Source organism: Rhinolophus sinicus, chromosome 12, assembly GCF_057876585.1.
Source record: "Rhinolophus sinicus isolate RSI-liver-muscle chromosome 12, RSI-T2T, whole genome shotgun sequence".
NCBI classification, from domain to species: Eukaryota; Metazoa; Chordata; class Mammalia; order Chiroptera; family Rhinolophidae; genus Rhinolophus; species Rhinolophus sinicus.
This window is the reverse complement of record NC_142512.1, coordinates 45,623,253-45,648,073: the sequence shown is the minus strand read 5'-3', so window position 1 is coordinate 45,648,073 and position 24,821 is coordinate 45,623,253. Positions and strand designations below refer to the sequence as shown.

Genomic DNA, 24,821 nt, shown 5'->3' with positions numbered 1-24,821 from the left:
AAGCTAGATTCTAGGGTCCTATAGTCCCAGAGACACAAAGCTTTCTTGAAAGTGGAGATAGATAGATAGATAGATAGATAGGGAGTTTTGGTGGAAGGATGGACGTAAAAAGAATTAAATCTCCTCCCATAGCTTACTAGCACCTACTCTCTCTCCCCAAGTTGACAAATGGTCTCTATTCTTTCCACATAGCTGTGCATGCAAAATTGGCTACAACTAGGTAGAGTGTGATAAAAAGCAATCCTACCTCTAGAGCTCTTAGAACCAGGAGCTCCTCTCTCTCTAGGTTTTGGTGAATGTCCCTGTTTATGGAAAATGGTCCCATTCACATCCATCTACACCTTAATGTAGAGCCTAACCATAGGCCTGCCCTTCTTACTGCTGGGTGCAGTGATACCTGGTTTCCTGCCTGAAAAAAGAGTGTGGCCTGCATCCTGTGACTAATAATTGGTGCCTAATCAGTGTGGTCCTTGCTTCGTAGTCCTGCCCCTCACCCAAAAGCAGGGGACATGTGGGCCCTTTACTCTGTGGATGTAGGAAACCTGAATTCCATGTTAGTGGATTCTGTGAAGTCTTTAAAATCCCAATGCTACTTAGAAAGAATCAGAAATATTGGTCAATAAAATGAGAGCTTTTGAATGCGTTGGGGGAAGGAAATAAAGTATTCCCTGTAATAGGGAACTGGTTTAATAAACTATATAGTATGTCCATTCAGTGGTATATAATTCTTTAAAAGCTCTATATATCGTCTGGTATGGCGAGATCTTCTAGTGCAATTATTCATTGATTAAAAACTGGGTAGCTGTGTTTGTGATACGATATAATATAACAATATAATATAACCCCTTTTGTGTAAGTACAGTGTTGATGTATGCATGAAATATTTCAGGCATAAGTCGTAAGTGAATATATTTCTTATGGGGAGGCATGTGGGAAGGATAGCATGTTTTGCTTTGCCTTGTATTGTGCGATTTTTCTTATAGAATTGTACATCTGCTTATTTTTCTGAGGGGATTGTCTGGGTTGGGGATTATAGCTAAACATTCTTTGCTTTTGTCTTCATAATTTTCAGTACTTTATTTTTACAGTGTTTATTTTTCAAAGTTAAATGTAATTCTATCTATCCTTTTATTCTTAGGTTACACAGGATGACATCAATTGAAAGAGAAGAAAAAGAGAAAGTCAAAAAAAAAGAGAAGAAACAAGAAGAGGAAGAAACGATGCAACAAGCTACATGGGTAAAATATACATTTCCAGTTAAACATCAGGTAATTTTTATTATAATCTTTTAAAATGGTGTTAGCCATTTCTGAGATTTTTATTCTGCAACTTAATAATTTATTTTACTTTTGACTCGATCTTTTAATAGTTGGAGTGAAGTAATTTTTTTGGCAATTTTATAAGCATGTTTTATCTTTGGAGAATATAAGTGTGTTATTAGACCAGTTAAAATTGTTATAAAACTATAAAATTGTGTTATACTTTTAATATCAAAGGAATAAGTTTTTTCATAAATCTTTGATCCTGGTGAAAATAAAATAGGTAAATTTAATTACTTTGCTTGCCTGTTGACTTCATTTGATTAAAATATACAAAACCACATGTGCTTTATAAGCAATCTCATTCTTGTTTAACCAGAATGTTTTTATTTACATCAGGTTTGGAAACAAAAAGGAGAGGAATACAGAGTAACAGGATATGGTGGTTGGAGCTGGATTAGTAAAACTCATGTTTATAGGTTTGTTCCTAAATTGCCAGGCAATACTAATGTGAATTACAGAAACTCTTTAGAAGGAAGTAAGTAATTGAAGTTATTTTTCCTGCATAATTGTTTCTGATTTGTATCTCTTACAGATTTATAGTATACTGACCATACTTTGGATAGAACTTTTTCTGAAATTTTCATTAGAATGTGTAAAATTACTAATGTTATTTATTAATTATAAACTGTAATTTTTAAAATTACCTTTACTCAGTGGATTTTGACATCTAGGATTTCAGTTAAAGAAAGATGATAGGATAGAACGTAAAAAAACAGAAAACGAAGGCCTCAGCCACCTAATTATTTTTCTGAAATCTCAATTTCGGTACTACTTGAGAAACCATATATCTGGTAACCAGTATTGTAGCACATGACACAACCAGAAAGGAAGTGATAGGCTTCCATGACACTATCACATAAATGAGGTATTAACTTGATTTACACTCTCGCTGATGACTTTCGTATTTAGAATCACAGAACTCAAGAGGTGAACTGCTCTTTTAAGAGATCTTGTATTTTGAAATTCATGTTATGTGAGCAGATTATTTCATGAAAATGATAAGTGACCTACTGAAGTTCATGCAGATAGAGAGTGATATGGCTAGAATTCATCCCTCCTGACTTCCGTCGCCCGTTTTGTACTCTGCCATGCATTCTCACCCTTGTTATCTAAGTGATTTTCAAAGGCATTTCTGTTCACTGTGCAATATAATTTGCTAATATATGGTGTGATGTCTTTTTTCTTATAAAGCCTATGCTGTAAGTGCCAAATAGGTACTATGTACATACCTAGCTAACGGATTTGGCTTCCTTTTTTTTAAATTTATTGGGGTGACAATTGTTAGTAAAATTACATAGATTTCAGGTGTACAATTCTGTATTACATCATCTATAAATCCTATTGTGTGTTCACCACCCAGAGTCAGTTCTTCCATCACCATATATTTGATCCCCCTTATCCTCATCTCCTACCCCCCGGATTTGGCTTCCTTGTGAATGATACTAGTGAAGTCTGGACTGGTAGATTCTTGGAACTGTTAATTTGGGAAAGTTATCATTGAATTACATTTTAACAGGAAAAAATGTATTTTATAAGGCTCACTTGAATTTATTGTAAAGAGACTAGAAGTGTCTTGTACATAGCCGATGCTCACTATGTATCTATTTACCAGATATTCAATTCTATTACTCTATTATTATATTCAAACTAAATGACCATTATAATAAATTCCAAAAGATCGTTACAATTTTTTATCACCATTTTGTTACTCCAGTTACCCATGTAGCACTTGGAATTATAGAGAGCTTTTGTTTCATTGTATCTGACCTGTGTAATAAAATACAGGTTATCAATATGAAAACTATTCAGGCTTTTGCAAATTTACTTTATATACACTTTGCTTAGCATAGGACTTTCCATTGTCCAAATGCTGGGCCTTAACAGTCAGGTACTAGGTTGGTCTCCTAGCATCTTTTGAGCCTTTCCACCCAGATGGTAGCAGGGAAAAAAAGCAGCAGTGCATATTGTTAGCTTAGCTTAACTACAGAGTAGAAATTACAGTGAAGGCAACAATATAGTTTTATACTGTTTATGTAAATCAGTATAAATTATACTGTGTATCATTTCAGAACTCTGGCCCCTATAATAATGGCTCATCTGATCTGATCATGTGGTAGAGGCACAGATGTGCTGTAAAGCAGAGAGGAATGCAGTTCAGGGAACACTGGACTTCACACCAGGGACCAGAGTATTCGACTTGTTTGACTGCTGACTGTATCTTTCTTTTTTTTTTTTAACTTTTATTTATATTAAGTGTGTTTTTCCAGGACCCATCAGCTCCAAGTCACGTAGTTGTTTCAGTCTAGCTGTGGAGGGCGCAGCTCACTGGCCCATGTGGGAATCGAAGTGGCAACCTCGGCATTAGGAGCATGGGGCTCCAGCCACCTGGGCCAGCTGCCCTATATTAATAGTCTTTTTGTCAAGAAGACCTTTAATGGGGGGGGGAGCCCCAAACATTTTATACTTGTCTATTTTAAATATCAGGAGTGTTGCAGTTTATAGATGGGACTACCAGTGTCATACAAAGCTCTTTTTGAGCAACTGGGAACTATTGAAAATACATCTAGTTGTTCTGCAGTAATTAAAGAAGCATTGAAGAAAGAAAACACCAGTTTAGTTTTTTTTATCCTTATGTTACCTGTAAGATCCAGACACATCCTGTCACCCTTCTGTATGATGCTTTTCTTCTCTCACCAGTATCCTGCTGTCATGACAGATACTGGGTGCATTTTTTGCATTCTTTTCCTTTCCCTCATCCAAACCTTTCTGGGAAGAGCCATTTATTTAAATAAAAAATATGTACATCCTGCTAAGGCCTTGAGATATTTGAGTTCAAGTGAAGAAGAAAATAAAAGGTAGAAAATGCCTCCAAGGCCCAAGAATATTCATTCAGACAATAGGTCTGTTTTGTGGGTTTGATTATTTTTTTTCTTCCCTTCATGGAAAATTTGAAACTACACAAAAATAAAAGAGACTATAATAATGAACTACTGTGTAACCATCATTCAACTTCAGTAGTTATCAAATTCTATCACTCTTCTTTCAGTTGTCACTGCCCACTTTCTTTTCCTGGGGGTTTTTCCAGCAAATCCCCAAAGTCATGTCCCTTAACCAAAACTAGTTAGGTATATATATCTCTAATTGAGATGAACATTTTTTCCTAGTCATCATGCCATTATCACAATCAGCAAATTAACAGTAGTTAATATATTAACCATCATATTCATATTCCAATTGCTGCAATTGTCTCAGAGATGTCTTTTTGCTGTTGGTAATAAACCAGATCCAAACTAGGCCACACACTGCATTCGGTTATTTAAGTCTTTTATTCTTTGATACAGACTTAAGTATTCTTCCCCTGGAGTCCATGGATAAACTTCAAGGCTATCTGGGAATCCAGTGAAATTGATTAACAAAAGTTTGTGTATGTACTTTTTTTTCGGATAGGGTATCTTAACATTTATCTGATTGTAATATGGTTCTGTAGTGCAATGTATGTTAGAAACCACAGGTGCAGACTTTCTGAAGTCAGTGAACAGGTTGAAATAGTCTCAAATGTGAAAGCTTCTAAAGCACATCTAAAATGCAGTCCTTCCTTTTATGCTTTAGGTCACCCGAGCATATAAGAAAGTATATAGGATCTTCAACCTTTTTTTTTTTTTTAATAAAAAATAATGAAGTATATACATTGCTTGAAAACACTTAATAATGTCCACTAAATTAGATACATGAAAGTAAGTTGCTAATATTCAGAACACCTGTACTTAACTATATACTTGGTTCTTTTTAGCCAAAACTAATATGGATGAAAACATGGATGAGTCAGATAGAAGAAGAAGTCCACGAAGTCCAAAAAAAATAAAAACAGAGCCTGATTCTGAGAAAGGCGAGGTAAAAGATTCAGATTCTGCAAAAGGAGCAGACAAAAGTGAAATGGACATTTCAAAGATTACTGAGAAGGACCAAGGTAAGGAGGGTCAAGTGTGAAGGGCAGCCTGAGAGTGATAAGAATGCACTGGATCTAGTTCGCACAGCAGGAAAGGTACTGCATTGTCTATTTGATAATAGCTTTATTGAAATGTAATCCTTACACCACGTAATTTGCCCATTTAAAGTGTACACGTCAGTCACTTTTAGTATTTCACAGAGTTGTTCAACCATCACCACAGTCAATTTTAGAACATTTACATCACCCCAAAAAGAAACTCATACCCATTAGCAGTCCCAAGTCTTCCCTAAATCCCCCGTCCCCCCAGCCCACCAATCTCCTTTCTGTCTATGGATTTACCTATTTTGGACATTCCATATAAATGGAATCATGTAATATGTGGCACTTTGTGACTCGCTTCTTTCATTTACCATAACATTTTCAAGGTTCATCCATGTTGTAGCATGTATCAATATTCCTTCATTTTCTAAATTGCTGAGTAGTATTCGATGGTATGGATATATGCCACATATTGTTTATCCGTTCATCAGTTGATGGACATTTGGGTCTTTTTTACTTTCTGACTATTAGGAATAATGTTAATATGAACATTTGTGTACAAGTTCTTGTATTTTACCTAAGAAATGGGTAAGTACCTAAGAGTGGAATTGCTGGGTCATGAGATAGCTCTACGTTCAACATTTTGAGGAACTTACATTGTGTTTTGTGAAAAGTTGTTTTTTAAAAGCTAGATAAGCTAGATAATGCCATAAGCCTTATGATATTTTATAACTATAAAACACTCCATACAAAATTTTACATGAAGGTACTGGCATATACAATACCTATCACATACTAAGTAATGCCTAGTAAACTAAGGCATTCCATCATTTTTAGATACTAAGAATCAGAATATTTAAATATTGGGAATACATAGGTTCTTTTAACCTTTTATAAAGTTCAGCCTTGTTCGTTGACCTATTTTTAATCATAAGAATTTTGAAATACCTAGATGTTTATATTTAAGTTTTTGAGTGAAAATTCATGGTTTTTAAAATAAAAACATTATGAATTCAACACTTCACACTAAAAATTTCACTTACATGAATGTCTTTGTTTCACAGATGTAAAAGAAGTCCTAGATTCTGACAATGATAAATCCCTCAAGGAAGAACCAATGGAAATAGATGATAGTGTGAAAACAGAGTCACATATAAATTGTCAGGAAAGTTCTCAAGTAGATGTGGTCAATGTCAGTGAGGGTTTTCATCTAAGGACTAGTTACAAAAAGAAAATTAAATCATCCAAACTAGATGGACTTCTTGAAAGGAGAATTAAACAGTTTACATTGGAAGAAAAACAGCGCCTTGAAAAAATGAAGTTGGAGGGTGGAATTAAGGGTACAGGAAAGACCTCTACAAGCTCTTTGAAAAGTCTGTCAGAGTCACCAATAATAACAAAAACAAAAGAAGGGTGTCAAAGTGACTTGCTTAGACAAGAACAAAGCCCTAATGTAAGGAATGATAAATCTGAAGACTTTCTTCGAGGATGTTCACAAAATGAGTCCTCAATTCTGGGAATCAGTGATCCTGATCATACAACAAGTAAACTTTATCCAAAAGATCAAATGTTAGATGACATCTCCATTCAGAGCCCAGGGACAAACTGTCAGAAACAAAATTCTGTTGGAAATGACATAGATGAGAGTCTCTCTGAACCTTACAGTAAAGGTCAGGAACCCAGTAAGAGTAAAAGAAAAGGAAGTGACTTTCTCATCGATGATTCTAAACTGGCCAGTGCAGATGAAATTGGTACTTTGATCTATAAGAACGAAAAACCACTCATACAGGAGGATAATGACACCATTGTTTCTCCTTCCCAGAGCCCTTTACTTCCATCAGTATCTAAAAGTACTGATAATAGAGATATCCCATCTCTGTCAAAAGCAGTGGACTTTGAAGGAAAACTGGGATGTGACTCTGAATATAATAGCACTTTGGAAAATAGCTCTGATACTATGTCTGTTCAAGACAGCAGTGAAGAAGATATGATTGTTCAGAATAGCAATGACAGCATTTCTGAGCAGTTCATAACGCAAGAACAAGGTATCGAAGGCTTGGAACCATTGAAACATGAGTTTGTTTCAGATAAGTCCACTGGAAGCTGTGATGACAGGCTGCAGGGTAAGGTAACTGAAGCAAATGGTAAAAAACCAAGTCAAGAACAGAAATTAGAGGAGAGACCAATTAATAAATGTAGTGATCAAATAAATCTAAAAAGTAGCAACAAAAAGAATAATGAAAATCGAGACTCTGAAAAGAAAGGACAGAAAGCAAGTACCTTTCAAATAAATGGAAAAGATAATAAACCTAAAGTATATTCGAAAGGTGAATGCTTAAAAGAAGTCTCTGAGAGTAAAGTAGTAAGTGGTGATGTTGAACCAAAGGTTAATAATATCAGTAAAATAATTCCTGGAAATGATATTAAGTCTTTGACTGTTAAAGAATCTGCTGTAAAGCCATTCATGAATGGTGATGTCATCATGGAAGATTTTAATGAAAAAAACAACTTGGAAACAAAGTCATGTTTACTGAGATCTTCAGATGCTGAGGGTGACTACCAAGATGGGCTAGAGACCCTGCCATCAGCCAAAGAGTCTGAGCGTGCACCAGCTGCCACATCTCCACCATCTTGTCTAGAAAGCAGTTCAACAAATCAGGTAGAAGATATGGAAATTGAAACCTCAGAAGTGAAGAAAGTTACTCCATCACCTATTACTTCTGGAGAGGAATCTAACCTTAGTAATGATTTTGTTGATGAAAATGGTCTGCCCACCATCAAAGATGAAAATGTCAATGGAGAATCGAAAAGAAAAACAGTCATCACAGAAGTCACCACCACCACATCCACAGTGGCCACAGAATCAAAAACTGTAATCAAAGTAGCAAAAGGCGATAAGCAAACTATGGTCTCCTCCACAGAGAATTGTGCCAAATCCACTGTCACAACCACCACTACAACAGTAACACAGCTTTCCACACCCTCCACGGGCAGTAGTGTGGACATCATCTCTGTGAAGGAGCAGAGTAAAACCGTGGTCACAACCACTGTGACAGACTCACTAACCACTGCAGGGGGCACTCTGATAACATCTATGACCGTGAGCAAAGAATATTCCACAAGAGACAAAGTGAAACTCATGAAATTTTCAAGACCCAAGAAGACCCGTTCAGGTACAGCTCTACCATCTTATCGCAAGTTTATCACCAAAAGCAGCAAGAAGAGCATATTTGTTTTGCCTAATGATGACTTAAAAAAATTGGCCAGAAAAGGAGGAATCCGCGAAGTCCCTTATTTTAATTACAATGCTAAACCTGCCTTGGATATATGGCCATATCCTTCTCCTAGACCAACCTTTGGTATCACGTGGAGGTATGTACTTTAAAATGTATTTAAGGAAAGGAGAAAGTTTAAAAGAGTTATCTAATAAGCCTATCTCATTTTTTAAAATGAGAGAGAGAGAAGACAGTAAGCTTATACTTAATGGGCAGTGTTAATAATGGAAACAAGATACAGAGAGTTTTGAACTCAGCCAGCCGATAGATACTCATTTACTTAGGGAAAAATGTTTGAAGACTGAAATGTAAGGGAAACCTTTAATATGAAATTCAATTTTACTTTTCACAAGACAAAAAGAAACATGTCAAATAGTTTTTGTGGTCCAACTAAGTTATTGCCATGTGTTTGATCTGGGCATGAGACAATCACAATATCGGATAATCATCAATTTTCTGGAATGTTTGTACAATTGTCCCTAGAACAAAGCAGGAGTTAGGGGCACTAACACCCCCCCACCCCCCACCCCCGCACCCCCCACCCCACCCCCGTGCAGTCAAAAATCCGTGTATAACTTAAGACGCCCCCCCACCCACCCCCACCCCTGCATACACGGATTCCCGGTCATGGATTGAGAATCTATTTTGTTTCTATTAGGTGATTCATAAAAACATAGACATGGGAAACTTGCCTGTAAATCACATAAGATTCATCATAATGTGGAAATCTTCCTAATGTAATCCATTTGCATCATAAACATTGGTTTTGGAGTCCTCTATTATTTATGTGAGTAAAGGTAGTGTCTGAGATTCCTTAGGGATTTTTTTAAAACCCGGAAATAGTCTTAATTTAAAATTTCCTGGGCATTAAGCTTTGGGGATGAGTCATAAGTATGTAGTGTTGGGGGTTGTAAGATCATGCAGTCATATTGGGAAAGGATCTTCTTTTCTTTTCTTTTGTAGACTGGCCACAGAGGGACGAAGTTAGGAATAGTGCCCAGTTTTCCTAAATTCCAATGAGTACTTCATCTGCTATATCACATTTCACGTATTTATCCTTGCTTTGTCCTTTTTCATGTCCTTGTCTTTTTTTACCTTTTCACTCTTACAATTGAAAAGAAAGGATGAAACATAAACATTGAAAACAAAGAATTCTATGGGGCATGCTCAGAAATTAGAAGCGATCTCAGTTTTAGTCATGTTTTGCTAGAATCCTAAAATTGATGAATTCAGCAAGTTACTGAGCAGACTGCATTTTGCTTTAGGCTTTATTTCTGTGTGTCTTTAATATGGTCCCAGTTTCTGTAAGTTAAAACCATACTTTTTTGTTTCCTTTTTATTACAATTAGCTAGTATTATAAAAGACCAAAAAAAAAAAAAAGATTGTAAATGAGTATTCTCTATAAAGGAATTAATGACCAGTCATAGTTGGTTTGACCAAGTTTTTAATAACTCATCTTTTGATTTGAATTAAAATATCATCACTCCATTACACATTCAATAGAGACAGCTGAAAAGTCCAATTTCTCTGCAGGGCCTGCAATGAAGGATTTGCAGAATCCTGCAGGGAATCAAGGAACTCTTCATTACAGTTCATGGATTTGTAGGATTACTCTGCTCTTTTCTGCTTTCTTCATTGAGAGCGGTCCCAAACTGTATCCTTGAATGTCCTGCAGGTAACTTCTTTCCCACTGGAAAAGTTACTATGTACAAATACTTTCATTAGAATGACCGGGCAGTTGTGAAGGCCGGCCTTTCTGCTCCTTTCTTTTTCGAAATGGAAGGTAGGCTCGATTGGGAAGCATTTCCTCTGAACCAGTTCTTACCCAACAGGTGTTGAGCCAAGGCCCTTACCCGCACAGCTGGGTTTCAGGAGCCTTGTATTGTTATGTTTTAATATGCACTGTGGGCACAATTTGTATCTGTTTAGTTAACTTCTCATTTTTTAATGGAAGGAAATACCTTTCTGTACATTTTAAACAGATAATTGCCTTCATATATATGCTAGCATCTTAATTTGCTGAAGTTGAGAGAAATATAATCCCTTCTGTCTAACGGAGGCATGGGTAAATATGTAAATTATTCCTGACTTTAGAATGCAATTTTTGGAATACGTATAGCTATAAAAACATGCATGTAAAAAAAAAAACACACACACAAATGTGAAATGCATTTTTATACTCCCACTTGAATAAAGTATGTGTGATGCTTAGAGTAGGAGCTAAGACTGCCAAAGGTGCATGTTCAGTCTTTATGAATTTAATGTTAAGTCTGAGCGGTATTGACTAAGTGAAACTTGTCTCATCAACTCACAGGGCTTCTTTTCCCCTGCACACTGTCCATTCCCTTAGTCCCTTTTCCTCAGGCCCTGATTCCGTGTTTCATTATCACTTTGAACTTGTAGTTGTCTCCACGGTGCTACTGGATCTATCCTGTGACTATTCTGACTAAGCTGAGCAAGCATTTAAAGGGGACATGTTAACTTCTGCAGGGCTGAGGGGGAAGGCGTTTGCCACCTACCCTTACACCACATCTGTGAGAAGTACTTCCCATTATAACCCGTTCAGCGCTGGATAAATTTCAGAGTCCTTGATATAGATTGTCTTTAAGGCTCTTTACTCCTTCCATTGGGTGCAGCACTTTCTGGCTCTGCCTTCCTCTCGTGTCGGCTTCATCTCTTACTGCACCTCTGCACCCCTTCCCTCCAGCCATAGCACACTGGGTGTGGTTTCTGGGAAGAAGTGTGTGCTCTTGTACACTTACCTCCTAAGCATACGTGTGCCCCTTGCCCTCAGTCAGCCACCCCCACATTCTTGTTGTTGGAGAATCCCCATCCGTAAGCCACATCAGGTGCCCCTCCCTTTTGCTTTCTTCTGTTAAAGCTCCTGAGGACACAAGAACAGATTATGATTCATTTCTGTGTCCCTAACTTCTTTCACTGAGTCTAACACATAGAAGGCGCTCAGGTATTTTTTGAATGAGTAAATGAATGAACAGGCTGATAGCACACAAAGTGTGTTCCCTATCTGGTGTTTTCATTGTAAAATAGAGATGCTTTAAAGTTGTTTGAAGAGACTGATTGGGGGAAGAAGAGAGACCATGAAAATTATTTCTTTCACAATAAATATTTGTTTTCTCTCATGAGCCCAGAGTTCCCTAGGTATTTCTATAGGGTGTGGTCTGAAAGTGACACACATTTTCCCCTTCCCAGGACATCCCTGCACTAGTTAACCTTTGCCCTCTAATTTAAAAATTATTCTGTGCATGTCAGAGGATTCACAGGGCGATAGGTAGCAGCACAGCGAAGAAAATAATGGTGTCACAGGTGGAGATGGGAAGTTAAGTTGCAGCAACTTTTTGACTAGAGCTTTCCCTTTCTCACATCGTTCATTTTTCCAACTTAACATTAAGAATAGAAAGTACTGCCTTCGAAATACAAGTTAGTCTAAGATTTACCCTCTACCTGTGTTAAAAGAGGAAATTCTTTAAGTTTTATAGATTTTCTCTACACTGCAGTCATTTAAGTGTGTGGAAATGTCAACAAAGTAATTGCACAAAGATCGTTAATGGGGAATTTACAGCCTAGAGCTGCTTTAAAATGTTTTATGGTTAATTCCATTTTAGAACATGATAATCATTGCAGTTGTAAGTTCATTTTGAAATGTGTTTTTAATATTATTTTAAAGAAAATATCTAAAATGTTCTTTGCACACAATATTTGGAAAAAAACAGGTTCCTTTCTCTCCTGATGAGTAACTAATACAGTATTGTCCTTGTTTATTATTCATTGTATTATTCATTGTATTGTAGGATTCCCAAACTACACTAATGTTTTTAAAGTATTATTAGTATTAGTAGTCATCATCCAGGAGCTCATGCTTTGCGGAACCACCATTTGGATACAGAATTTTCTATCCATTTGGAAAGGTCTTATTGGATTTGCAAGGTCTTTTTTTGTTTTGCTTTTTGAGAAAATATAAACATTTCCAGTTTGTTTCATTAAAAATCCATTAAAACTTTAATCCTTCAAAACTCATCACATTTGTAACACATTTATTTCTCTATATTTGCTCTCCCTCATAATTTTTCTGACACTATTTTGGAATTAGGCTAAATTTATAAACTTTTCATAAATTGTTGCCATATCTATCTTGCAATGAAACCTGCTCTTGTGCAAATTTATATGGCACTTGAAGTGGCTACGGCCCCTTTTTAAGTTGTGAGATACATGGTATGCTTAGGAACAAATAATTCTTTTATTAAGGAACATGTACTAGCCAGAGTGCTTACAAAACCATGTTATAAATATTGACGTCATCAGGACAAGGAACAATTTGTCAGTTTAGTAGAATGTATATGTGTGTGTCTATTATGTACACATCTGGGATTTTTCTTGGGTGTTTCTTTCAGGTATAGACTTCAGACTGTTAAGTCCTTGGCTGGAGTGAGCCTTATGTTGCGGTTACTGTGGGCAAGTCTGAGGTGGGATGACATGGCAGCCAAGGCGCCTCCGGGAGGAGGGACGACACGGACAGGTAAGAGGTTTTGTTTTCTAGTTTAAGTTTACAGAAGAAAATCACTTGACAGTTTGCTTACTTTTAAGCATATCTGTTATTTATTAAAATACAGTGCTTGTGTTTTAAAAATACAGCCATGTTAACGTTTGGTAGCACATGCTGTAAAATCCTGGGGGCAGGATACGGGGGTTCTGATTCACAAGGTGAATTCACAAGGGGTTCACAAGGTGAGGCATTTATATGGGAACCAGTCTGACTTTTTAAAAGATACTTCTTATTGTGGAGTACAAATCATTTAAACTGGGACATCTGGAACACTATGCTTACTACTTCCCTCCTAGTGTTTTATTATTTTGGCTGAGTTTTGCCACCAGGAACTAAGTTGCCCCCAAACAGTATTTTGCTCAGTTTAGAAATTTTCAGTGAGGAAGAAACTCAGTATTATTGCATTTCAACAGTGATCCTGTAGTCATTAATTAATCAAATGTTTCCAAAAGTTTATTCCATGTGTGTCTTCTTTTTAAAGCAGCAGATATCATACCTTTTTTTTTTAAGGAGGGCTCAGCTCACAGTGGCCCATGTGGGGATCGAACTGGCAGCCTTGGTGTTATTAGCACCGCACTCTAACCAACTGAGCTAACCAGCCACTATCATACATTTTTATTCTCTGAATTTTTTAGGTGGTTATTAATACTTTGTGAATTAAATCCCCATAGAAACATCTGAAACTGAAATCACAACAACAGAAATCATTAAGAGACGAGATGTTGGTCCTTATGGTATTCGATCTGAATATTGTATCAGAAAAATCATTTGCCCCATTGGAGTTCCAGAGGCACCAAAAGGTAAGGAATAGAAAGAATTCTGTTCTTTCATTATTGACTTGTTAGCCACATTTTTTTTATCAGTTGAAGTTTTATTGTAATTGTTTCTTTAACTCTTTATTCAATAATGTAAAAAAATATATATTTTTTATTATAAACTTTTATTTTCAAAATGATCTTTAAGTAGTAAACATAGCAAGATTCCACTAGGCATACACTGATGCCTATAGGCATGTGTGCCAAGGACGGGGAGGGTACAAAGAGCTGTAATAATACCTCTTAAAATTAAGGTGTGGAGCAGTGATTGGCATCTCCATCAGCTCCAAGAGGGCAGCCCCTGAGTCTGTCTGATGTATTGTAGTCCTGGCGGCTGTCGCAGCAGCTGATACATAGGTGGTCAGTGGAGATCTGGTCACTCAAGGGTTAAAGCTACTGGGAAATACTTGAGTGCCAGGGTAGAAATACTCTAAGAGACTAAAAAGTTACTCAGGGAACATTTATAGAGCACCTACACGATAGGCGCTGGGCCTGAACACACAGAAGAGTGAGCTCCAGCCCCTATTTGCAAAAGTTCAGTAACGTGTCCAGATTCAAGATACACAGACAAAAATCAATAATTTTATTTTATATCGCAATAAAAATATTTATGAAAAAATCTACTAAGAACTGTGTAAAAGGAAAACGCTGCCCTTACATTTAAAAATGTATAAATTTAATTTTCGAATCTTGATTGAATTAACTTGAAAGTTCATCCTGGAGAATAAATGACTGGGAATGGCCTTTTTGAAAAGAACAGCAATAAGAGGGGTGGCTGTCCTAGTAGATGATGAAATATGAGCATAATTAAGACGTTGTTGTCCTGGAACAGTATCAGATAGCTCAGCTGACAGGCAGCGAGACCCAGATGGAAGAAGGCATTCCTGACCAGGCTTCAGGCTTGACCCACAGCCGTCATGCAAACCACTGCAACCTCCTTGAGTCATTTTCTTTGGCTTCTATCACTGTACAACCCAGGGCCTGCTGCAATTTCAGTTTCCTTCTGCTGCTTCCCTGTTCCCTGAACATATGGGGCAGTTCACTGCTTGTCTCTCTCTCCTTTTTATTTTTAAAATTTTTATTGTTAGGATATTTTATGTATTCTTACTAGTTTCAGATCCCTCTGTTATGTTGGTAACTCACAAATCCCCCTTCTCAGTGCTGTGAAGGGGAACTGCAGATTGCCAGAGTCGTGCATGGCGAGGAAAGCCAGCCCAGCTGGGGAAAGAACAAGCTCTGCTTCTTGAAGGAACCTGCATCCTTACTGGGGGTCTGAAGGATAAATAGGTGTTAGTGAAATGAGGAGTGGGAGGCTAGGGTTAGTGTCCCAGGCAGAGGGAACAGTCTATGTAAAGGTTCATAGGCCTTTTGTGTTAGTGGCCAGCAAACCGTGGCCCATGCACCTGCTTTTGTTAATAAAGTTTAATTGGAACACAGCCACACTTACTCATGTATTGTCTTTGGCTCCTTTCATGATACAAAGGCAGAGTTGAGAAGTTATAACAGAGACCATCTGGCCCCCATGGTATTTACCATATGGCTCTTTAAGAAAAAGTTTGCCAAACCCTGTTTTACATGATATATAAGAGGAGATGCCAGAAGTATTGTAATTTTAGAAGCTATATTGCTTAAAATATTCTGATTTCTTTTTCATAGAAACACCTACACCTCAGAGGAAAGGCCTTCGATCAAGCGCACTGCGGCCAAAGAGACCAGAAACGCCCAAGCAAACTGGCCCTGTTATTATCGAAACCTGGGTAGCAGAAGAAGAGTTGGAATTATGGGAGATCAGGGCGTTTGCTGAGAGGTAAGGGAATAGTTAACACATTATCAGATATTTGAAAGTTTTATCACTTCAGAACTAAAGAATTACCCTTTTAATATTTTATTCAATGTGTCCTAATTTTATTCTACCATTGATTTTAAGAACCAGCTATATATCGCTAATTAAAGTCCTGTTTCTAATTTTATCCATTTGTCAATTCCTAATTATCTTAATTTAAATGTTTTCTTTTTAAATCAAAATAATTTCATACCACTGTGTGATTGGAGAATCCACCAGATTTCACTTAATATTAGATGCCAGATGCCTAATTGTTTGTTTCTGATAAGTTCCTCCTTTGTTTTCCTGCAGAGTGGAGAAAGAAAAGGCACAAGCAGTTGAGCAACAGGCTAAGGTTAGTGAACAGAAGAAGGCAGAGGACCTCAAGGCCCAAATGGAGGCTCACCTCAAACAGCAGCGCTTGGCTGCCCAGCAGGTGGGGGAGTTGGTACCAGTCCCACCTGGCAACGAATTGACATTTTTAGCCAATTTCATGCACACTAAAAGCACAGTAATTATATATTCATGTGGTCTTATTTTTAAGTGTATCTCACGTATATCTTAATTTCATTACTTGAAAGTAGCTTGTGGATACACCAAGCCGTACTTTTACAGAAAGTGTACATATCTGAAGAACGTGTAAAATAAGATTACTTACTTTTTATGTTTATAATTTAGAAGCTAGTTTCTAAAGGTAATTTTTTCCTGTAAAATTCCAATCCGTAAAATCTGTGAAAAAGCAAAATGTACTAAAACTCTGTAAGAGTGTGTTGTAATTGATAATCATAAAGCTATAAATAATGTCCCATATGCACCTGAATATTAGGAACCCACATAAAAGATGATTACCCCTTTTTTCTGTTAAGAAGATGCTATAACAGTTTTTAGCTAACTTGGATGTATAAGTGTTCAAGATATAGGTGAAATAGATACATGTCTATTTTTAATATCAGTAGCATAAGTTACACATAACTTTAAAAATTGCATATTATTTAAACCAAACTGTTCATTCCAAACTACTTTTTTCCTCTCACATTTTATGAAACTTTTTAAAATTCTTTTATATCGGCTTATTATAGGTTAGTATGTTCGTTTACATCAAAGTTTGAGATATAGCACTTTTGGATTCTGTCTGTTCATACATAGAAAAACGGGCTAGTTTTCATTTTATGCAGGTCTCTAGTCACCTTTACACTGTGACCTAATGTTTTACTTTTAAAAATGTCTTTAACATGCTTATTTACAAAGATAGTCAACATGTCTAATTTTGAAGGTACACCCCTAGGAAATAACTGCTAAATACATGTTCGGTTTTTTTAAATCCTTTTTTTACTGGTTCAGTCACATGGCTTATCTGTGTATCCAAAACTAAACTGCTTTTTTCCTGAGGAATGAGACATTATGTGAAATACCTCACATTACGTTCAGGCACAGAGGATGTGTATAGCAGTAGTCCTGAGAAGACTGGGTGCGATGTCATTGGTGAGCAGTTTCCAATTGCAGAAGATAGTTCAGCACTGGAATTTGATCTTAGTACATATCTCAGCTCCACCACTAGCGAGCTCTGTGGCCTTGGGCCAGTTACATACCCTCTCTGAGCCTGTTTCCTCATCTTTAAATTACAATACCAGCAACTTGATTGGGTTAGTGTAGTGTCAGCATTAAATAAGATAATGAAGGCAAAGCATCTGCCATCAGCTTTGCAATCCATGCCACCTGTTTTTACATGTGTAAGTTTACACCATCACGTCTGTAAGCTGTCGGGAAATATTAGCAATCCATGATAAAAAATACACAAATTTTCTTTAATATGGTAGTCTGAAAGATGAGATTATACCACTCTATATAAAACAGTCTAACGTATTTTTCTGTAAAATATGTTCAAACTGAAATTTATAAGAAGTTTAGAAAAATTGTTTTATAATTTTCAGCTTGCTTGATTGCAGGTTTGCCAACTTGAATAGTGATATTTAAATATTGATGTGGTCTTTATGATTGGATAATTAGCCTTACGGTAAACTGAAAACCTTTTACAGTTCTTATCATTTGTTATCTGCTCTACATCCTGCCATTGAGCAGCAAGGTATCCCTGTTTCCACTAAGATCCCCCACGTCTCTTACTTTCAGTCTGAAGCGTGGATATTTCTAAGGGCTGGAAAAACTCTATTGTTTTTTGTTTTTTTAATTACGAAAAACTACTTTTAATAAACTATGTGTGACTTAGAGTCATAAAAATATTTTATGACTTAGAGTCATAATCATGTTTTCATCAAGAAATTAAATTCAAGGCAAATTTATATGGGCATATTTTTAGAAGTAAAATATTTTTTGAACTATGACGCTGTTTCTTAAATTGGGAGAAATTATAGCTGGACCTCTTGCAGGATGGTATTATTTATTTAGAACTATTTTCGTTCATGTTTTCTCTCCCTGACTTTTCTAGAAACGATTGGAACAGCAGAAGCCTACAGTAATTTCAGCTTCCACTACTTCCCCAACAAACAGTACAACTAGTACCATCTCTCCAGCACAGAAAGTTATGGTGGCCCCCCTAAGTGGCTCCGTTACAACAGGAACTAAAATGGTACTAACCACCAAAGTTGGATCTCCAGCTACAGTAACATTCCAGCAGAACAAGAACTTCCATCAGACCTTTGCTACCTGGGTTAAGCAAGGCCAGGCAAATTCAGGTACACAGCTGTGAGGAAATAAAAGATGGTTTTCATTTAAGAAAAAGAATTTCAGTACATTATCTGCTGAAATAAAACATTTCTTTAGAAAATTATATTTCTTCTGCAGCTGACTGAGCAACCAAGCTGTAACAGTTGGTGTGTTACAGATAATATTCATAATATTACATTAGCAAAACTCCTCTTTTACATTATTTCACTTTCAACATTTACATAGTTCACTTATTTTGAGTGGAAAGGAATGTTTTTTTTTCGTTTTTGTTTTTGTTTTTTAATACAAAATGAACCACATTTCATGCATTGGTGCCCTTCCTAGAAATCACTACGTTGCTGGTTATTTTAAATCTAAAGCTTATTAAATGTCTTATACCCCATTAGCCACCAGCACAGCTGCCACATCTGCTACAACCATTGCCAGCACAGGTCAGACGTTCCAAATTACAGGCAATCCAGTCACTATGGCAGGAAAAGTAATTACCAAACTGCCACTTCCTGCAAACAGCAAGATTGTCGCTGTAAATGTGCCAGCAACACAAGGAGGTAAGGGAAATGTGAAGAGTTTTAATTCACATTTGCCAGATCATACTGTTGCCATTATTTTTCATTTCCTTTTCACTGATTTCAGTCCTCGGATCTCACATTCTATGTAGTCCACTATAAAACCCTGCCACACGTAGTTTCTCCTCAGAATCCAAACAACACCTGATGCTTTTTATTGATGGGGCAGACATTAATTACTTCTTTATCTTTCTTTTTTAAGGTGTTGTTCAAGTACAGCAGAAAGTCCTGGGTATCATTCCATCAAGTACAGGTACAAGTCAGCAAACCTTTACTTCATTCCAGCCCAGGACAGCAACAGTCACAATTAGGCCCAATACCTCAGGCTCTGGAGGAACCACAAGCACTTCACAAGTAAGCATTCTTTACAGTAAGGCTCATTTTGTTTTCAAGTGTTCACCATGTCAGCTTTTTAGAATGGCCTCTTCCAGGATTAATCCAGCTTCTAATTTCCCTTTGCCTTTTACTTAATCTGTGACAAAGTACTGATTTTTTACACACTCTGTTATATTTCTAAGTAAAAAAATGACACATGAACTGTTCATTTTTAACATGTAGTTAATAGCACGTTAGTATAGTATATGAATCATAATAATTGCTTCTGATGCTTTTATATAAAGGAAATCCCTTTATATAAAATAATGGACAGCACTGGACCACCCAAGGAAACTTGTTATGCAGCTAAGAAATAAAACAAAAAATGTAATCCACAGCACAATAGTTTGTAATCAGCTGATATGCACACGTTAGAGACATCATTTCTTTGGCCCTAGTATTATGGAAAAAGTTTAGTTTTGCAGACTTGAAAATGTTCTGAACCTAACTATAAAACTGAAAATAACACGTTTTTTGTCTCTCCTTTAAAACTATGAAAGGACATTTGGTTTCTGATCTTAACTCTTATATTCCCTAGGTTACAGATACGGATTGGAGCTCAGGGAAAACAGAACTCAGTGTTTTCCTGTGAGCAACTATGGTGGTTATAGATTAGAGCTTCACTGTCTTGTTCCTTCCATCTGTAGGCTGTTCCTTGTATCAGTGACAAAGAATTGCATATGATCTCGTTTGAATGAAATTTTCTTCCCTCAAAATTCCATCTGGATCCTGATGCTTAATATAATTTAAAATGTAATTTCCAAGAGCCTCTCTCATTTCTGTAGATATGTTTATCAATATAGAATGTTTAAAGATCTGTGTTCTAAGTCCATCATGCCATAGTCGTTTAAAAACATTTTAATTCATTGTCTTTTGTGTCATTTATAGGTAATCACAGGGCCTCAGATCCGCCCTGGTATGACGGTGATTAGAACACCACTCCAACAGTCAACCCTAGGAAAGGCAATTATTCGAACACCTGTGATGGTACAGCCAGGTATTCATCCATCCTGTGTTATCATTTTACATCCAAACAGCCAGTCCAGGAAATCTGTAATACGCTGTATTTGTCACTCTACATACTAGAAAATACCAATTTGAATTAAGACTTCAAAGCATACTAAATTTCTAATGCATCGTGGGATGCATCCATAGATATTTTTTCATATCTGGCATTGCAAAATAGATCCAAGTATGCTTATTTAATATGTTTTTTAAACTTCTAATAAATGGAATACATGCATTCAAATCATGGAAATAAGAATGAGCAAAGAAAATAGTCTTTGTGTTAAAAGACGGAGATAAGGAAACGGCTAAGAAGCATTTAAACGGAAAGCATAAAACAAGATTACAAGGACAGTGCCAGCCCTTCATTAATGTGAATAGGTTAAAGCTCCCATATTAAAAGTTGAAGACCATAAAGATTAAATAGGAAAACAAAATCCAACTATACATTTTTGAGAAACATACCTAAAATCAAATTACCCCCAAAGGTAAAAAAAAATAAAAAGATGGGTAAGGATACATGAAATAAAGACAAAAAAGAAAGAAGGGGACAGTGGGGAGGACAAGGATAATCCTAGTAATTTTGTACAGAGTAGAAGTCAGTGTTTTAAAAAAATGTTAAATAGGACAAAAAGGGTAATATTATATTGGCTTAAAGATACAGGTTGCAATGAAGATCCAGTCTTGGATTTTTATGAATTAAATATCACTGAAGTATAGAAAGCAAAAACTATTTGAAATCAAGGAGGGATTAACAGAGGCATAGTAGACCAGAAACAGACAGTGTATCAACTTTTGTACCTTTAGGAATACACATTGGTTTTAAATATTTGTGGACAATTTGTACAAAAATGGTCATATAATGCATCAGTGGTAAAACGTCGATGGGTTCCAAAAAGTAAAATCTGTATAGGCCACATTCTATGTAGTAAAGATAGAAATTAATATTAAAGTATTATAGTAATAACCTTTACTTGCTTGGAAATTTAAAAATGTATGTTCTCATAAGTGATTTTTAGTTTAGAGAAACATGAAATGGGTAATTACAGACAGATTATCAAATAGCAACTGAGCTGTGCTGCTAAAGATGAACTCAGAGGCAAATTCATTCATTTAACACATGTTTGAGCACCTATTCTAGGCAGTTGAACTACATTGGTGAACAAAACAGACAAAACGCCCATATTCTTAAATCTTAATCAGAAGTTAGAAAAATATATAAAACAAGTCTTAAAGGAAAACAGGAGAGAGAAAGTAAAATAAAAGTACAAGTACTAATTAACAGAAAAGGCAAATATTAAAACAAACCATTTTTTTGCAAGTCTAATCTTGAGAAAAGAGAACAAAATGCTAGTTTAGAGAATTTGGAATGAGAAAGTGCTATAAAAACAGAATGAACTTTTTTAAATCAAAAGAGAATTGTGTGGGCCGGCCCGGTGGCTCAGGCAGTTGGAGCTCCATGCTCTTAACTCCGAAGGCTCTTGGTTCGATTCCCACATGGGCCAGTGGGACTCCTCAACCACAAGGTTGCCAGTTTCAACTCCTCGAGTCCCACAAGGGATGGTGGGCAGCGCCCCTTGCAACTAAGATTGAACACGGCTCCTTGAGCTGAGCTCCCTCCCGGATGGCTCAGTTGGTTGGGGCGTGGGCTCTCAACCACAGGGTTGCCAGTTCGATTTCCTCGAGTCCCACAAGGGATGGTGGGCTGCGCCCCCTGCAACTAGCATTGGCAACTGGACCTGGAGCTGAGCTGCGCCCTCCACAACTAAGATTGAAAGGACAACAACTTGACTTGGAAAAAAGTCCTGGAAGTACACACTGTTCCCCAATAAAGTCCTGTTCCCCTTCTTCCCCGCCCCCAAAAAAAGAGAATTGTGTACAGGTATCCTTGAGTTAAGACTTTGAGAAGTCTCACTATTTATACTCAGGAACTAAATCTATTTGAATAATGAGGAATAATTATGTACTATGCTTATAAATTTCAAATCTCAATGACTCATATCAAGGAAAGAAATTTAGAAAGTTACTATAGTATTACCTACAAAAAACAATTTCACACCTCATGGTTTTATGGGTAAAATTCTTCAAAATGGTTAGGAAACAATTCCTTATAAAAAAAGTTTCAGAGATAGAAAAGATTAAATCTTTTCCTGTTCATTTTACAAATTTAGCACAATTCTAAGAAGAAATATAGCATCCTTTTCTTTTTAAAGGAAGTCTTCTGATGCCTAAGTCGTATTTATCCCAGAAAAGAAAGTATGATTTATTATTTCAGTTAATGCTACAGGGAAAATTGTTAAAATTCAATATCTACTCTTGTTTAAAAATAGATGCCAATTATGCAGGTAACTAAAAGGAAAGATAATGTAAAGGAGAAAAAAAAATTATAGACGATAAATTGTAATGTACTTACAAAACTGAAAAACGTGGTAATTGCAAGATGTATAGAGCCTGTGTTCCTTAATGCCTTATGTAGCTGCAATTGTATGTTTCACTTGCATATGTGAATCTGTAGCTTCACAAATAAGTGTGTCTGGTGTGGAAAGAAAAGCAGGGTGGCCAATGAGGCTGATGGGGCCCAAGGAAGATGAGAAGAGTCACAGCAGTTGTGGTCGGACAGATGGAGGGTGGGTAGATGTTTGCACTGTCTGAGGGTGCACAGAGCAACTTAGCGTTTCCCAAAATGGAATCCACAGACTCCCGTGATATACAAAACTTTTTAATTTTTGAATTTGCATTTTGATGATAATCAAAAAATAACATGTGCTATTGGGGATCATCTGAATGACCATCCTATAATCAGTTGGTACCAGCCCTTTTATCCATCTGTGTTTATGATGACACTATATCAGTACCAGGTGATCAACTACAGTAACTTTTCATGCATTGTTCCTCGAACTGCAATATGAGAACATACTGTTAAGGTTCAGAAGTTCTCAAATCCAAGCACTTGACTACACGTGCTGTACTGTGTTTTTGACTCATCTTGAAGAATGAATGGGTAAGAATAGCCAAGTAAAGTTTAGAAGAAAGAGTAGTGACAGAAAATTTGCAAAGCCAGTTTTGAAAGTATATTTTAAGCCTCCAGAGTTAGGAGTGTGACAGCAAAGGAAACTAGACCAATAGAAACCATTAAGGAAGCATTATATGTGAGAATTTGCTGTATGACAAAGGCATCATTTTGAATCAGAAAGGAAGGACTGGTTATCAGTAAATGATACTGGAATAATCATTTTATAGTTGGGGGGGGGCAGAAATAGACTTGCTAATATGTACCATGACTGAGAATATACTTGGAAAGATCTGACTAGATCATGCAAGAAAACTTTAAAAGCAATAATTAAAGCAAAAAAAAAAAAAAAAAATCCACGTAAAAAAACTTCAATAGGTTTACAAATAAATGAAATTAAAAAGCAAACATCAAAGTAGGAAAAATTCATTTTCATAATTTAAATCTTTAATCTGTATGAAGCGACTATATAAGAGAATTCACAAATGAAGTATAACGACTTGAGATGTAAACACTGTAGTAATTGAAGAAATTCAGGCCCCGTGATCATAATCTTTCCGATTGCTGGAATATTTTACTTTAGTGATAATACCTACAGTTTCATTGTTCAGTAAAATGGGCACTCAGTGGTGGTGGGAGTATGGATTGGTATAACCTTTCTAAAATTCCGTTTAGTACTGTGTTCCTACTGTGAACCCAGTAATTTGGGGATTCTAAGGAAATAATTGGAAACACATAAAAATTTATAAATAAGGATTTCACTATGGAGGGTTCCTTTTAAGTTTATTGGGGTGACAACAGTTAGTAAAGTTACATAGGTTTCAGGTGTACAATTCTCTAATAATACATCATCTATATGTCACATTGTGTGTTCACCACCCAGAGTCAGTTCTGCTTCCATCACCATATGTTTGATCCCGTTTACCCTCATCTACCACCCCCTCCCCCTTTTCCCTCTGGTAACCACTAAACTATTTTCTGTGTCTATGAGTTTATGGAATTATTTAAACCAAAGAAAAAGGAAAGTATTCTAAATGTCAAAATAGGTTCAGTTTTATACATATGCAGTAATATTTACACCAGTCATTAAAAGAAATATACACAGAAATATGTGTTCACAGAAGGAAAAAAGTGAATATAAAACTTAGAAAATGTGATCTTATTCGCTAATTAATAATGAATTAGGACTTTGTAAATGCAAAATTAGCTACCAAATAATTACTGTTAGAGACTATTCCACCAGGGAAAAATATCCCACCTTGTTTTTTCTTCCAATTTCAGCAAGTTAAATGAGAAACGTAGTTTTTAGAAGACTGTAGAGCCATTCCCGTTGACTGCATTCATTAGATAGTTATTGAACAGTAACTATGGAAGCATTCTTTTAGCATTTTGCCCTAGT

At 36.3% G+C, this 24,821-nt stretch overlaps 1 protein-coding gene across 16 annotated transcripts in view; it reads left to right on the top strand.

Annotated features, from left to right (window-relative positions):
* Positions 1–24,821, top strand: part of BPTF (bromodomain PHD finger transcription factor) — a 124,998-nt gene that overhangs the window by 70,921 nt on the left and 29,256 nt on the right. For 9 of the 16 annotated variants that reach the window (XM_074319900.2, XM_074319899.2, XM_074319898.2 and 6 more), the window contains 12 exons: positions 1,139–1,268; positions 1,659–1,797; positions 5,113–5,289; positions 6,375–8,682; positions 12,996–13,120; positions 13,819–13,947; positions 15,619–15,769; positions 16,097–16,220; positions 18,228–18,474; positions 18,853–19,014; positions 19,235–19,386; positions 20,296–20,404. In XM_074319900.2, the coding sequence (XP_074176001.2) occupies positions 1,139–1,268; positions 1,659–1,797; positions 5,113–5,289; positions 6,375–8,682; positions 12,996–13,120; positions 13,819–13,947; positions 15,619–15,769; positions 16,097–16,220; positions 18,228–18,474; positions 18,853–19,014; positions 19,235–19,386; positions 20,296–20,404 (3,953 nt within the window). The remainder of the gene's footprint in view (positions 1–1,138; positions 1,269–1,658; positions 1,798–5,112; positions 5,290–6,374; positions 8,683–12,995; positions 13,121–13,818; positions 13,948–15,618; positions 15,770–16,096; positions 16,221–18,227; positions 18,475–18,852; positions 19,015–19,234; positions 19,387–20,295; positions 20,405–24,821) is intronic. The other 7 variants (XM_019732876.3, XM_074319904.2, XM_019732880.3 and 4 more) reach the window with 3 other exon arrangements.